At 33.0% G+C, this 16,575-nt stretch overlaps 1 protein-coding gene across 2 annotated transcripts; it reads right to left on the bottom strand.

Moving 5' to 3' along the window:
- Positions 1–22: 22 nt before the first annotated feature.
- Positions 23–7,967, bottom strand: LOC136232169 (beta-glucosidase 46-like). 2 transcript variants are annotated; one of them, XM_066021207.1, is made up of 11 exons: positions 7,776–7,967; positions 6,620–6,686; positions 6,375–6,433; positions 4,051–4,126; positions 3,746–3,820; positions 3,140–3,227; positions 2,247–2,499; positions 944–1,315; positions 761–863; positions 585–693; positions 23–481 (listed from the first exon to the last, which is right to left on the bottom strand). In XM_066021207.1, the coding sequence occupies exons 1-11, from the start codon at positions 7,911–7,913 to the stop codon at positions 292–294; spliced, it is 1,530 nt and encodes a 509-aa protein (XP_065877279.1). In that variant the 5' UTR covers positions 7,914–7,967; the 3' UTR covers positions 23–291. The 2 variants fall into 2 exon arrangements, with proteins under 2 accessions (XP_065877279.1, XP_065877280.1); XM_066021208.1 differs by having other exon boundaries at positions 6,620–6,679; positions 7,776–7,854.
- Positions 7,968–16,575: the final 8,608 nt, after the last annotated feature.

The raw sequence follows: 16,575 nt of genomic DNA, 5'->3' as shown, positions 1-16,575 counted from the left end.
TAAAGCGTAAATAGAGTTAGATACTATAAAGAGATCTCTGTTTGACTTTGGAAGTAAGCTCTGTAATAGTAGAGTCAGAACAAAATGCTCGGGACCAAGGAGTGAAAATATGTTAAAAATTACATATATTTTCGGACCATAGACGATTTTTCCGTCTCAGATTCTGTCAGTGATGCTAAAACCGTTATATTCTAAATAGAGTGAAATTTCATGTAAAAATTATACATTTAGCAATGAAAATTTTCATCTGTACATCTAATTATTTTTTCTCCGGAGTCGGGGAGTTCATCGTCAGATGTTGGATTTTGATAGCTTATGCGTTGCAACGAATTCTTTGAACCAAGTTGCTGACGATTTTGGAATTCTCTCAAGTGTCGCAAAATCAACATAATGAAGTCCAAATCTATGTGTATAACCTCCTGTCCACTCAAAATTATCGAGCAATGACCACACAAAATAGCCTCTTACGTCCGCTCCTTTCCTGGTAAAATTTTATGTGTTTCAAAACAGATTGTTGTTTCATAATCGTGTTATACATTCTATATCTATATCTACATATTACGAAAACAAGCATTTCTCCTCACCTCATTGCAGTAGTTAACGCGTCCAAATAACCGGATATGTACTCTACCCTTCTCACATCATCAACAACTTCTTCAATGCTTAGTTTCGGGTTGTTCGCTTCGTCGTAACCTACAAGCATTGTTCATTAATCTTACATCGGAAAAAACTTCGTCGTAACTCTAAGTTCTCTACTTACCATTTTCTGTAATGATCATAGGTACATTTTTGTATCTGTCTTTAACATAGGTGACCATCTTCTCCATTCCGTCGGGGTAGACGTATAGTATATCCGAATCCGTCTGCAATTACCGACAAAATGAACAAATAAATATTAACCTTTCGCTACAAAAAGAAGCCTAAAACCATCTAGATCACATACAGGTTGACCGATGGGAACTCCGTTTCTCTGTTGAGTTTGGCGACAAAAACCTTCTGTCTCGGAGCTTCCTCTGCCGATTTTGCACGAAGAATACATGCAGTCTTGGACATAGAAACTAGTGTAATGGTTAATACCAATAAAATCAAGTCCGTTCTTCAATTTCTCCTGATCATTATTCGAAAATTCGGGTAAAGTTGAACCGAGAATTTCAACCATTTCTCTAGGATATTTTCCGAAGATTATCGGATCCAAGAACCAGTTGGAGAAGAAAGCTTGAGCTCTTTCAGAAGCTAACTTGTCTGCTGTGGAATTGCTGATAGGTTCAAACCAGTGGAAATGCACCACAATTCCAATGCTGCCTCCTTGATCTTTCTGGTTTTTATATACAAACGTCGTAAGTACGTTAATCCGTGTGATAAGATACAATTTTATGACTATTCGGGAATAATAAATTTAGATTTAACGTACAAAATAGTTTGATGTGAGGTCTAACATTATATATATGGAGCAAAGTATGTAAATAAATGGGTCATGGGGGTTTATAACCCTCGGAATCCGGATAGAAAATAACAAAAATAAAAAGGATAAGGTGCAAAAGTACCCCTAACGTCTAAAATAGTATAATTTTTACCCCTAATGCTGGCATCGAAGAGCAATTTTACCCATAAAGTTGACAAGTTGGGTCAATTTCAGACATTATTATAAAACACATATATTTTGTTTCTTATTCTGCATTAATTGCATATCACTTCGGTTAAAAAAAATTTATATTTTCTATGATTTAATAATAGAATTGGAGGTTAATATTTATTAATTCGGAGAAATATTTTGAATTTTTTTTGTCAAACTCATAAAATAAACAGTATTTTTTTTAAAAAAAAATTCACGTCTATGATCTGTCACTAATAAATGATAAAATGACTTACATGTGAAATGTAAATGATAAAATTCATGATCGAGAAGACAGTTTGATGAATTATTTTTAAAATTGATCCAACTTGACAACGTTAGGGGTGAAATGGCTCTTGACTGGCAAAATTAGGGGTAAAATTGTACCATTTTAGACGTTAAAGGTAAAATTGCTCATGGATGTAAACTTTAGGAGGTACTTTTGCACCTTATCCCAAAATAAAATTTATAGATTACGTCGCGAAAAAAAATTCGGAGAGAATTTCTGACAAATTTTCTTGAATTGGCGACATCATATCCTGTGAAAAAATTTACCTTGGTTTCACCCTTGCAGCTAACTGCAACAACAACGACAGCTAAATGAAACCCGAAAATATGTCTTGGTTTTGAATACCTCGTATTTGGTTCTGTAAATTTGAACTGCAGTTGCATGTGACAAGATTATGTTATGTGCTGCTACAAAAGGTTCATTTTCTGAATTTCCTTCCGTACAATTTCCAAAATAGCTGGAACAACGAGATGGCGGGAATTGACCTGACCGGTAACCTAAGATGACTTGATAGTTTGGTTCATTAAAGGTGGCCCAGAGCTTGACCCTATCTCCAAAATACTTGAAACATATGTTTGCATAATATCCAAAATCCTTCCTGATACACAAAATCGTCAAATTTTTTGTGACGAAAAATACAAAATTGTCTAATTTTTTGTGACGAAAAATACAAAATCGTCACAAAAAATATACATTATTACGTAAATTTTAATGTTTCCGACTCGTAATCATCTATTTCCAGGGTTCCCGAGTTGTCACGAATCAATTATTTTCATAATTTCAATTATTGTTCAGATTTGTAATTTTAGAGAAAGAATTTTCAGTTTTTGATCAAAATTATGAGAAGGCAAAAATGTCCAAATGGGGAGGGTATTTAGCGATCCACATATTTTTCCATCTATTTTTGGACTAATTTAACAACTTGGAAGTAGACCTTTTTTAGTATTTTTTCAATACTAAGAGAACACTATATGTTGATGTGTCCATGCATGATTGGTCAGATCATTCAAATGGACCCGGACTGTTCAAGAATTTTCACTGTTAAAGTTCACGGCTTTGTAAAATCAATAGAATAGTTAGAGAAATTCTACTCTACAGCAGGATCAATATTGATCCCTCCACTCAGATAATGTCATATCAGCTGTTGAGATGATGTGGAATCATCTGAGTGGAAGGAACCATTACTGGTACCATTTCATTATAGAAATTTTCGAATTAGTTAAAAAGTTATTACTTACTGAGATTCAGAACTTAGAAAGCCTTTATATCTGGCCTCCAATTCTTGAGGCAAATCAAAGTGAACTAATGTTACAAATGGTTGGATCCCTGAAAATAATAGGTAAAGATTTTTCTTATTTTACCTTAACCAAATCTATTATGACAATTGGGTGAAATACATTTATGGCCGCTGAATTATACCATTATTAATATTATTGCGCTTAAATTTCATTTCTGAAAACTTCAAATCAACAGAAACCCGTTAAAAGATTAACGAAATGAAGATCTACACAAATATAATTACATCATTGGCTTTTTAATTGACATCACTATGAATTCTGATCAAATACCTATTTTATCCTTATATAATTCATTATATATATAAACATAAAAATAGGTATTTGATCAAAATTTATGGTGATGTAGATAAAAATAAATCAATAATGTAGTTAAATTTATCCGTATAATCATTTCATTAATTTATAGCGGATTTTTTTTATTGATGTTAACGTTTAAGAATTTTTATATTAAAAAAAGTTTATAGATTATAATATTGATAAGATTATACTTCAGGAAATATGAATATAATTCATCCTATATAATTATGAGAATGTTTTTTTTTAAACCTTTGAGAAGAAGAGCATCAATGAGCTTGTTATAGTAGCGGATACCAACAAAATTGACATCTCCGAATCTTCCTTCTGAAATATATTGAAATAAAAAATAAAAAACTCAATCCATCGAAATCACAATAATTAGAAATCTAAAAATATATTTTTACCTTGTTTTTTTGTTTTTAATTAATAACGAACATAACATCAATTTTTTATAATGAATATAACACATTTCTTTACTTACAAATATGTAAAACCAGATTTTTTTATATGCATCTTGGAAATAAAAAGTGGTGGTGAAGTTGATAAAATCTTACTAGGTAAAATTCGTGCCCACGATATTGAGAATCTGTAGCTATTGACTCCCAGTGAGACCATCAAATCTATATCTTCCTGTTTACAAAAAAATAGACATGTAGAACTTGAATTGAAACTGAATATACGTTGTTGAAAACCAAGGCGCCTGGATCGCTTAATCGCTTAAAATCGAGAATTCATCCCGATTTTCACTTTGATAATCAATGAGCAACTACATTGCTTCAAATCCGGTGTTTTATGAATAAACAAAGAACATTGCTATCGACTATCACATTAATTGTTAGAGAATGCTTATTAAATGATCTCATATCTTACATAACGTGCTTAACTGGTATATTCTTACCAAGCCACCAGTGGCGGGGTCATGATTTCGTATCTTAGGGGGTAAATTAGCCTCTTTTATGATAAACTTTTTCATTTTGGTGTATTAACTATAAAATTAAAAGTGTCCAATGTTTGACTGGCTGAGCAAATTTTTTTAGCCTCTTATAGGACAAAAGTTCTTCGTTTTGGTGCGGTAACTATGAAATTCAAAGTGTCCAACTTGAAAAGCATATAGAGGTTTTTAACTCCTTAGACATGGAAAGGTTTTTAACTCCTTAAACTAAATGTGCTAAATTATTCTTTCGTTTTATTTCACATTCATATTTATATGTATAATTATTTCTCACTCAGGGTGGTGCCTGAGACTGGGGGCTGCAGCCCTCAGCTGTCTCTGCCCCTGCAAGCCACTGAATTCTAATAAGATGAAGCCCAACTTAAACAAGTTGGGATTTGTTCAGGAGTGAATACAGGGAGCGGCCCAGTGGGCCCGACACCTCCGGCCTCTGGAACCACTATAATTAGGGGTAGTTTCGGTCCCTCTGTCTCCACAAAATTTGAGACTATGGTGGTTCCGATCCCCTGTCTCCAAGAAAATTTGATAGGGTGCTGAATTAGCACAACAAAATTGGACCAGGTCTGTTAGACGCTCTCTAAATCTAAAATTCTATTTTTTTTTAATTTGTTAAGCTCTCTCTAAATCCAAAATTCTATTTTTTTGGCCTATTAGACCCTCCTTAAATCCAATTTTCTAAATTTTTTGGCATGTTAGGCCATTCTTAAATCCAAATTTCTAAGTGTTTTTGGCCTATTAGACTCTCCTCTCTAAATCCGATTTTTTATGTTAGACACAATTTTTTTATATGTTAAAAATCTTAAACACACTGTAACTTAATTTTGAGAAGTTTTACATGGGTATTTAAAAATTGATTTCTGACCACTCAGATTATAACACGTATATATACGATTTTTTTTTAAACAAATTCGATTTAACAAAAAAAACTTTTTTGTTCACACGCACATGTAAAAACGGCCCCAACCGATCAATCCTGATTGGTTAGTCTACAATTATTTTGAGATTGGAGTTTCTTTCTTTTACTCCCATCCGTCAAATATTATTCCTATTTTTAATGATGATACCTTTAGTTTTTTTGTAATCAAAGTACGATATATTTTTCTCCACTAAACCCCACCCATTAATTTATCATTTATGTTGTATTCTTGCTATCTAATGGTGAAAACACACAAAGTAAGGCTTACTTTGTTAAAAACAGAGTAAGCATAGCATTTACCATCATTTATGTATTCAAAAGTAGGATCTTTGTACCCCACTTCTTTTTATTATTATTATTATTATTATTATTATTATTATTATTATTATTATTATTATTATTATTATTATTATTATTATTATTATTATTATTATTACAGAGAAAGGAGCAGAATTATGTCTTGTATCTCAAACTTTATAAATAATGTAAAAATAAAAGTTGAGATAACGAGATTTGTAACTGAAGAGAAGACTCCGCTAATATATGAAATTTGCTCAACTTACCAATTTTACCTGTCAATTATACCGTTTCCCGATACTAAAAAGGGTGTTTTGTACCTTATATTTTTCATAAACAGAAAATTTGATCTTTTAACATGAATTGCATAATTAATTTTGAATTATCTTTTGAACATTTTGGATCCAATTATTTGATAATGACATATATGACTATAAATCTCATAGGTTGGAATCACGTTGGTGGGATAAATTGAGGGTTTTTCTTTATCTTTAATATAATTTTCTTTTATTTAATGTAAACCTTTAAATTTTTTTGATAATGACATATATCATAAACTACAAATCATATATTGGCCTATATCAATTTTGGATTAATTTGATAATATAAAATTTATTTTGGACCAATATGATAATATTTAAAAATTGTAAAATATATATATATATATATATATATATATATATATATATATATATATATATATATATATATACCTGATATCTATGATACTGGTCCACTGCAACATCTCCATTACTTCCATCAATTATTTTCCCTACAAACAAACAGAAAGAAAACATAAAAAGGTGTAGTGGGTATTATTGTTAAAAAGTAAAGGCTAAATACTTATTAGTCCCTAATGTTTTACAAATTACACTAGTCGATCCTCATCGTATCATCGAAAATACATTACGAGATTAGTAAGTTTTGTTTTAGTCCATAGAAAGACAAATTTTCTTACCTGGAATATGAGTATGAACATCCCAGTTGCTCAAACCTTTACCATCACTCAAGTAAGCACCTTCAAACTGAAAATATTAACATACCATAATATAAAGATAATCAAATATGTTCGGTGGCCGAGGGAGGGGTACACGGGTCCAGGGGCGGAAACAGAGGATGGTCGCAACACTCTCGGCTGCAAGAATCACTCCTGGTAGGGCAGTTCTAGCTCCTCTATTTGAGAGAAAAGGAGGCTAGGGGTGCAAAATTGGCACCCCCAAGCCTCCGAGGGCTGTATTCATCCCCTCAGTCAGGCATATCTCTATAAAATTTAAGACTGTGGTAGTTCCGGTTCCCCTATCTCCAAAAAGAATTTAGATCGGGTGCTGAACTAGTACCTAAAATTGACCCAGGTACACGTCATCTCTTTAAATCCAAAATTCTAATTTTTTTGCCCAGTTAAGTATTTCTAAATCTATATATATATATATTTTTTTTTATGTGTTAGGCTCTCCTTAAATCCAAATTTCTATTTTTTTTTTTACCTATTAAGGCTACCCTAAATCCGAGTTTTTCTATTAGACACAAATTTTTTTATATTGATAATTAAAAATTGGTTTTTGACCATTTAGATTATAACATGTATATATACAAAAAAAAAATTTGAACAAGTTCGATTTAGCAATTTTTTTTTTACACGCCACATGTAAAATCGGCCCCCTAAACAAACAATCCTATATTCGCCACTGTATATACTCCCAAATCCTATTGTACTCCTAATCACAGTGCCGAAACCAGAACCATAAACTCGGAAAATCAGTGAACAAATTAGTAAAACAACACAATATTTTTTTAGGATAAAAAATCAGAAACTGAATATCCGTCCCAAATTCATAAAATTTAGTCCCAAATTTTAGAAATATTCATAATTACCGATGAAAATTAAAGACGGAATTTTATGTCGGTAAGTATAATTTTTCGTTATTTTCTCCCTAACTCTCCATGACCCTTTGTAGTTCTGCCCTTGCCTGATGAACAGAGTCAATCTTAGAAGGGATGGTTTCAGACAGCCGTTTTTCGAAAAAGAGAATCTTGCAGTACTTTCTGCAGACTCTCTTTCCTGACTCCGTTACTGGATATATGAACAAAAGAAGAGAAGAGTAGAAGAAGAATACCTGATAAGAAGAAGAGGCAGTTCCAAATAGGAAATTTGGAGGAAATGGTGAATCCTTCACAGATTTCAGATGAGATGACTCTGACAAATTAATTGCCTGTAAAAGAAGTAGAACTCCATACAAGGAAACAAAACCCATTAATGGAGTTTAATTAATTTAGAGCTAATGATCAGAAATTGTGTAGAAAAAGATGGAAATCTCTGATTAAATAAAAAAAAGTTGAGGTAATAGAGAAAGTTAAGGAATATGTAGGCATGTTTTCCACTTTGTGTAGAGTGATTAATTAATTAATTGCAAAAAAGCATCATCACCTACTTTAACTTTTGTTAATTAATTTATTAATTTTTTGATTTGATTCATTGATGTATGAGTATTTCTGAGGGATTCTTAATCCACAGGAAATAATATAAACAATTAACTCATAATATTTGAAGGGCGATTAAGACATATCATATCTAATCTAACAATATTTTTCATATTCACTCATTATTTATTATTTTATCATTAAAATTAGTAAGCATAGTTATATTTACTGTAACGATCCGGTCCGGAGTGGGTGGCGTCGAGGTAGAAGACCTGAGCAAGGAGCGATCCTAAGGGATGACGATGGGGGCAGGAATGAACTGAATCCCACATCGAAAATTGAGAGAGAGAGAGTGACTGAGACTTATTAATAAAGTGAGAATCCAATACATTCAGATGCGTTTTAAAGCCGCGAGGCACAAGGTGTTGGATTTGGGATAAAGCGGACAGTATCTACATGGTATTGGATCAAGATGTTACAATTGGTATCAGAGCCTCTAGGATCAAACAGTCGAAGGTTCGAGTCCTGGCAAATTTGTGGAATTAAAACACATGGTGGGATGTGCCTATGTTGTGCACGCTGCAAGCCCAAGGCGCATTTGCGTGTGGGGTGTGTCAGAGATTAATATAAGATCTAAGATTGAGCCTCAACTACCAGCTCGAGCTTTTAGTTCAATTGGTTCCATTATATGGTGTCAGAGCCTGTTGAGCGATTTCCGCAAATGCACGGTATACGATTGTAGTAATAAAAGATATCGAACCCACAGGGAACGCTTTTTAACTAAAACTTATTTTAATTCAGTTTTATTCACGTCTTTAGGTTTAACTTTAAGAAAATCGTTTAATTAATTGTATTGGTTTGGATTAATTAGGATTAGATGAGAATGTTATATTAACTTAGAGTACAATTCTGTCTTGAGAATTAATCACAAGCCAGAAGCTTTCGTGAAATAGAAATATGTATAAAACTTATTCGCATTAAGCAAAGAAAGCAACTATAACTTTGGTAAGATTATGAACATGTAATAATTCAAGAATTTATGCAATTAAATGGCTTCGAACTGTAGAAATCTCTCTGGATCGGAACAGATTTCTACCTTAATCAAATTAGTATTTTTTATCCGATAAGCCGCGCTAACGATCATATCATCCGTAAAAACTAATTCTTTCAAGTGTTCCACAAAGTTTCTTTGTAAATATAATTATATAAAACGTTTTAATAAAAACACCAGTTTATCATCTTGAAAATCATTTTGTCAGAACAACATCAAAATAACAACAGGAAGAATATATTGAATAAGATAAATGTATTATTGATGAATTGTTAATCTACACAAGTTAACAGAGAGGAAGAAACATGGATAGCATTTTGACGAAAACTTTGAGATCCGGGTTGTCAATCTTTCCCTCAATCTCCGTAGGTTTGTCAGACCATTTTGCGCTTCAGCCGTTAGTTCTTCTCGCTGAATCTTCGGAATAGAGACCGCTAGGTCCACTACCAGAATGAGAACTTGTCTCTGAACAATCTTTGAAACTAAACTAATCACTACTGTGTTTATGACTAATCTAAGAACAACTTATGTACATCAAGTTTGTTTTTATAGAAATGTATCTAAACTTCTAACTCTTTTCTGAATCAGAACATAATAACAACTCTCTAAACTATCATTTCTCCAATTTTTCCAACCCTTGAATTCTGAAATGAATCACTTATTTATAGTTGGTGAATGGTTGTAATGAGGGGTCGTGTCCGCTGGTGAAGGGTCGCTTTTATCCAAACGAATAAATGTGTTTTTTGGATTTCTGACATGTGAAAGCTGTGCAGAATTCTTCGCTGTCTCAACTGAGATTCCGAGAATCTCAGTCGCGACAGGGGGCATGGAAGAAGGCTGACGAAAGTCGAATTTTTGGTGACTGAGGTTAGCGTGTCGTTACTGAGATTTTGAGAATCTCAGTCGCGACAGGGACGTTTTCCCCGTCTCTCGACCGCTTCTTGTCTCCTTGAGTTGGTCTTCTGATTAATACGTATTTTTGGCACGTAACTCAGGTTTTTCCCTCGTTTTAGCTCCGTTTTAGCTCCTATTTGGATTTAATCAAATAATTAAGTACCTTGCATCAAAGAAGTATATAAAGACGTAAAAATATTCTAAATGAATATAATTAGCATGATTTCAATGTAAATTTTACGTATTTATATATGATATTTTAGGTATATTTTGGGCTTAACAAACTCCCACACTTAAGCTTTTGCTAGTCCCGAGCAAAATTTCACTAAATTTATTCTTTAATCAATCTCTTTATAAATAGAACATATATCCATATATTCCTCTTTAAATTAGTTAAACCGAAAGAAAAACTTTTCATGGTAAATTTATACGCAAAGTATCAAACTAGCTAGTGTAAAAGAGATATATCATTCGTCTTGTATCTCAATTTTTATATTGAAGTATTCGGGATGGTGTAAGCACGCATGTTTTTGAATCTTTTCTCTCAAGGCATTTCAAAGCACAAAATTTTCCTTTCCCAAACCTAAACTATTACAAATATAGATTTATTAAGGACTTAGGTTTAATATATTTACTTAGTCACGCCCGTGATAAGGGTGGTCTCGTCCGTGACTTTATATGAATTCATTTATTTTTGTGTTCGTTTAAGAGGTACCGACCATGCCATGGGTGGACGCAATCGTTACTTAAAACTTTAAACACGATTAATTTTGTTTTAATTTCTAACGTTCCTTTCATACCTCGACCGTGATAAGGGTGGTCGCAATCGTGGCCAAAAGTACCGTTTGTTTACTTTTTCTTTCCTTTCATACCTCGATTGTGATAAGGTTGGTCTCAATCGTGGCCAAAAGTTAAGAATACGACTACTTAATTTAATTAACATGTAAATAAAATTGGGAAAGAAAAATAGCACATTCATCCTATATTGACTTGAAATTCAACATGTATTATGACTAAAGTTTCCTTAAAAACTTCAATTGGTTTTTAATGTAAGACGAAAATCATATCGAGCTACAAAGCTAAAGTTGTTAGTTCGATTTATGCCTATAAACCTAATTGAAAATTGAAAATAAGATTTATATCTATCATGAATTCATGATATAAAATAGAGATTTGAAACTAAAGAAATTTTACTTTTATATATTTACTCGAGACGTTTTATCGTTTCGGAGATTTGTAAAAATATTTCAAAAAGATATTGCCCGTATAGAAATATTATTTCTAACGATAATGATAACCTTAAAATATGTTAAACATTATTTTGAAAGTTGAATTATTTGAAACATATGAAATATATACTTAACAAAAAATTATGTTTATGAAAAATGCCATTGTTTTTGAAAAACTTGCACTTTATACAAAAATGTTGCATTTTTGTTTTGAAAATGTTGCATTATGTACATTACTTAAACATTAATAACAACATGCATTTATACTTAAATAAATAGCATTCATTCTCATTCGTTGCATTCATTCGTACTTAATATTAAAACGAATATGAAATATCTCCTCCCACACTTAATTTGGACCATGTCCTCATTGGTGCAAAAATCGATAAAACACGAAAAATAGTACGAAATTAAATCATACGAATGGGAATTAAAAATATGGTACGATAACATTCAAACATAATAAGAAATATAAGTGTACCAAACATAATTAGAAATATTGTACCAAACTGAACACAACATAATAAAAATAACGAAAATGAGTTAAAGAAAGAAAGGATAAAACCTATCAAGGTGAACTCGGTGGTGAAGGCGTAGTCTCAACTCTTTAGCGTCGGAAGAAAGATAGTAACCGGCGACGAGTAGATTTGTGCTCACGTCTCAAAGTAGTGATATTGGCATCCACCGTGTTTATCCTCGAACTCATTTCGGTATTATTGGCAACGACTTCATCTAACTGCAAATTTATTTGATGGTTATTCTCGTTCATTGGTGTCAAAACACGTTGCCATCCAACTTGTTCTTCAATATTTGGTTGCTCATTTGCTTGCTCTTGGGCATTTGCATCAACATTCTCCTCCTCCTCTTCTTCATAAAATTCCTCATCATGTTCCTCATCATCTTCGTGGGCATCTAATCCTTGAGAACTTGAAGCTTCACCACCCAAAGTAGCAAAAATACGTCTTGTACGATCCTCATATGATATAAATGTGGGTGGTCCCAATTTTTTCAACAAATTGGCTCTTTGAAGTACCGTGATATCCAAGGAAGGCAAACCAACATGAGGCAAATTTTGATAATCCGCTAATTCACCCCGAGCACCCAAAACAATGTCGGTAATTAAATTACCCATTGGCACTTGCTTACTACGTGAAGCGGAAGCTCGGACCAAATTAGTAAATATCATTCCAATACTATCAATGGTCAAATTCTTAAAAATACAATCTAACACAAACAAGTCACGGATTTGCACCTTTGAACTTTCAACCCGACCAAATAAAGAAAAGGATAAAAATTTGTGAAAGAAAAAGATACAATTATCCTTAATTAATTTGCTAGACATGTTCTTCGGATGAAAAGCATCTAAGTCAGTTAAAGATTGCCAAAACGTGTGTGCATCAAAAGTCTTTGGTTTTGAATAAAAATCTTGAGTAGGAAAACCAAACCATCGGCCCATCGCCGCATACCCGACCTCAAAACGAATCCCATTATTTCGAAAAGAAATAATACCGCGGTTCTTGTCATAAGTGAGAATGACTAAAAACTCCACAATATGCGATTTACTACTAGGAAAACGCATACTAGCAAATTTTGTCCAACCAAGAACGGATAAAAATTCATCAATACATTCGGTAAAAGAAAATACGTTTATCGTGTCAGTATCGATAAAAGGCATATCGATGAACTCGATCTTGTGATGAGAAAAGTGGCGAAATTTACGTCCCTCTGCCTCCATCGCAATATCGAACGGTGCTCCATATTGAACTCATAATCTATTGACTTTAGTGGCTTTGGTTTTGTTAGCAACTCTTTTTTCTCTAGGCATTTTTGTGTGAAATTGGTGAAAGAGATAAAGAGATTTGAAAGAGATAAATGGTAGAGTAAAGATAATGGTGGTGATTTAGAGAAGAAGAAGATGAATAGGGTAAAGATATATTGGGAAGGTGAGTGAATCTTGGTTTTGGGAAGAGTAAAAGATGATTGATTGGTGAAAATAGAGGTGATGTATATAGGTCTAAGTTATAGGGATTAAATAGGGTAGATTAATAGGTATGTAATTAGAGTAGGAATAGGAATTAATGCAAAATTCAGCCCAAATCCCGCCACACAAGTCGTGTGTCGCGACTGTGATTTCAAAATCTTAGTCGCGACAGCAAGACCTACAGGGGATGTAATTCTCCTAAAACTTAGTTCTTTCGCTGTTTCAACTGAGATTTCAGAATCTCAACCGAGATTCCGGAATTGCTGGCTAAAAATTGGATATTTTTTACAATATCAACATGATTAATTCAACTCCTCTTGTAATTAAGTAACATTAATGCTAAGTTTAATTCCTGAAAACAAAAACTGAAACATTAAATTGAAGGAAAACCAAAGGTTTTGCCTTAATTAAAAGATACATTAATGATGAAAAGAAAATGAAAATTTATTAATCATAATGAAGATAATTACATTGAATACCTTACTAGATATATACATAAAAACAAAACATCTATGTACATAAACAACAAACATATTTACACTATGTACAATCAAATAACATAAATTTAAACATTATCCCTATGAATTGGAATACGACGTGCAGTGGCCCTCTCAATCTTCGCTTGAATGAAGATTTGTCTTTCTCCAGGAGAAAGAAATTTTGGACCAGAACGAAAAACTCTCTTGACAAGTCCCTCATTTTCCAAAAACGCGTAATTAAGAATAGGAAAGGGTTCCTTATCAGTCCAAGGAACAGAAATTGATCCCTTGGTTCCTAGAATTATTCCACATATAATATTCCCAAACCCTATTTTCTGATTCTTCGAACGGGAAGCGGCAACTAATCCCTCCATCAAAATCTTTGAGGAATTAACTGTGTTACCTTGGAAAATATCACCTAGCACATACAAATATGTATCCTGCACGACACTGCTTCTGACTCGACCAAACAGGCTATGACAGAGAAATTTGTGAAGATACAGCATGGAGTTAGAATTTATTGATTCGTTGTAGGCAAGACGTGGATTGAATCTCCAAAATCCCGTCAACATTCTCCATATATCTGTAGAAGTCATATCTCTGCTGGGATGGTGCGGAGTGGTGTCCCGTGGTGGAAAACCAAACCAAGAATGAAGTTCAGGATATCCAAAAGTGAATATCTTACCCTCACAACAAAAACTGAGACGAACACGCCTCTTATTGACGAAACGAACAGTAGATAGAAACTCTAGAACCCAGTTTCCAATAATAGAAAACTTCATGGATGCAAACTTGGTCCATCCCAAGTTTGTCAGATAGCGATTCATGTCATCGCTTATCCCGAGTTCTTCGTTCAGGAACTCGTCCATATATAGCATTCCACAAAACTGTGCATATCTAAACTGCAAATATCGTCTTCCCTCATCATGATTGTAGATGGGAAACCATGCTCCATAGCGTGAAGAGATATCTACACGCTTGCCACGAGCAGAAGTGTTCTTCCTAGCATATTTGGTCATGTTTGTGAAATAAGATTGTGTCTGTAGCCTTTAGAAATGATGAAAGACACTCAGAATTCTGAAAGAGATGAAATGTAATGAAAGAATTCTGAATCTACAGGAATATATAGGTTACATAAGTGAAAAGTTGTGTTTGTTGAAAATGAAAAGGTATCAAACTGATACATTTTGGATAAAACTGACTAAAAATCTCAACTGAGATTTCTGTAATCTCTTACAGTTATTTTGAAATGTTAAAATACTGAAAATCTCAACAGAGATTTTCGGAATCTCAACTGAGAATTTCCTAATTCTAAAACATGGAGAATCTCAACTGAGATTTCTAGAATCTCCACAGAGATTTCTAAATATATATTTTCTCAAAAACACTTAATACTTTAAGAAATATTTCAAAACATGACTAAATTGAAATTTTATTTTACAAAATCTTATTTGTACACAAATTCAAAAAAAAAATAAAAAAAATAAATTAACCTAAAAATTAAAATAAAAATAGATTAATTTAAAAAGAAAGAAAAATAAAAATTATGAACAAATAATAAGAAAAACTAAAAATTAAAAATATGAAAACTAAATAAATTAATCCTCATAGAATTCGTCCACGAATTCAATTGCTTGAATTGGAGCTCCTTCGTAATAAATTTTGCATCGATTACCGTTAACCTTAAATCGATCGCCTTTGGAATTTTCTAGCTCTAAAGCTCCATAATCAAATGTTAAAACCACAAACGGTCCATTCCATCTAGACCTGAGCTTACCTGGAAATAACTTTAATCTGGAATTAAAAAGTAAGACTTTATCTCCAACATTAAAGCTTTTAACTCTAATTCTGGCATCATGCCATTTTTTTTAACTTTTTCCTTATAAACCCTTGCATTTTCGTAGGATAAATAGCGTAATTCATCCAACTCGTTTAAGTCGAACAAACACTTTTTTCCTGCGCTTTGCATAATTAAGGGTTTTTATAGTCCAATATGCTTTATGTTCTAACTCTACTGGTAAATGACAAGCTTTACCATAGACTAGTCTATAAGGTGTCATTCCTATAGGTGTTTTAAATGCAGTACGGTATGCCCATAATGCATCGTTAAGTTTATGTGCCCAGTCTCTTCTAGAAGACGAAACTGTTTTCTCAAGTATCCATTTGAGTTCTCTATTTGATATTTTCGCTTGACCATTCGTTTGAGGATGGTATGTGATAGCGCGACGCCTAGTGGTAGAGTTTCTATGACGAAATATATATATTATGAGTGCGAACTCTATATCTATGGATGTGATCTTTATAAATTGCTCTTAACTCTACTAGACATTACGACTACTTAGGGGCAAGTGTGTTGGTCCCTTGTAAGGTTGCAAGTATAGTTCCAAGGGGGGGTTAGGAACTATTTAAACTTTTTGATAATTAGGGCAGACTTCTTTTTCTAAAGAAAAAGGTTTTTAACAGCGGCGCTGAGTAAACAGCAAGATAATGGCTTAGTCAACTGGTGACTAGGTCAGTTTCTTAGCTTGAGTCAGGAGATAGCACTTAGAGTCTATTCCTGAGCTCAGACGTTTAACGCGCACAACTCAACTTGACCTCCTTACTTGGTCAGTTTTTGGTTATTTTAAGCAAGCAATATATATAAGGAGTTAAAGGTAAGAAATACTTCACTCAGCAGATTTATCCAGGTTCGGCTTCTTCTAAGCCTACGTCCTGTCCCCGGAACACGTTCCGAGATTTCGAATCCTCTACTGAGCTCTTTAAAGGTAGAGCCTCAAACCTTTTACAATCTTAGCAACTGAGTATGACAAGAGTACCTTCCTCTATACCTCTACTCAATCCTAATCTCTTGCTGAGTACTAA

This window comes from Euphorbia lathyris, chromosome 6, assembly GCF_963576675.1.
Source record: "Euphorbia lathyris chromosome 6, ddEupLath1.1, whole genome shotgun sequence".
In the NCBI taxonomy this organism is placed as follows: Eukaryota; Viridiplantae; Streptophyta; class Magnoliopsida; order Malpighiales; family Euphorbiaceae; genus Euphorbia; species Euphorbia lathyris.
Note: the sequence above shows the minus strand (reverse complement) of the source record. Positions and strands in the feature narration are given on the sequence as shown.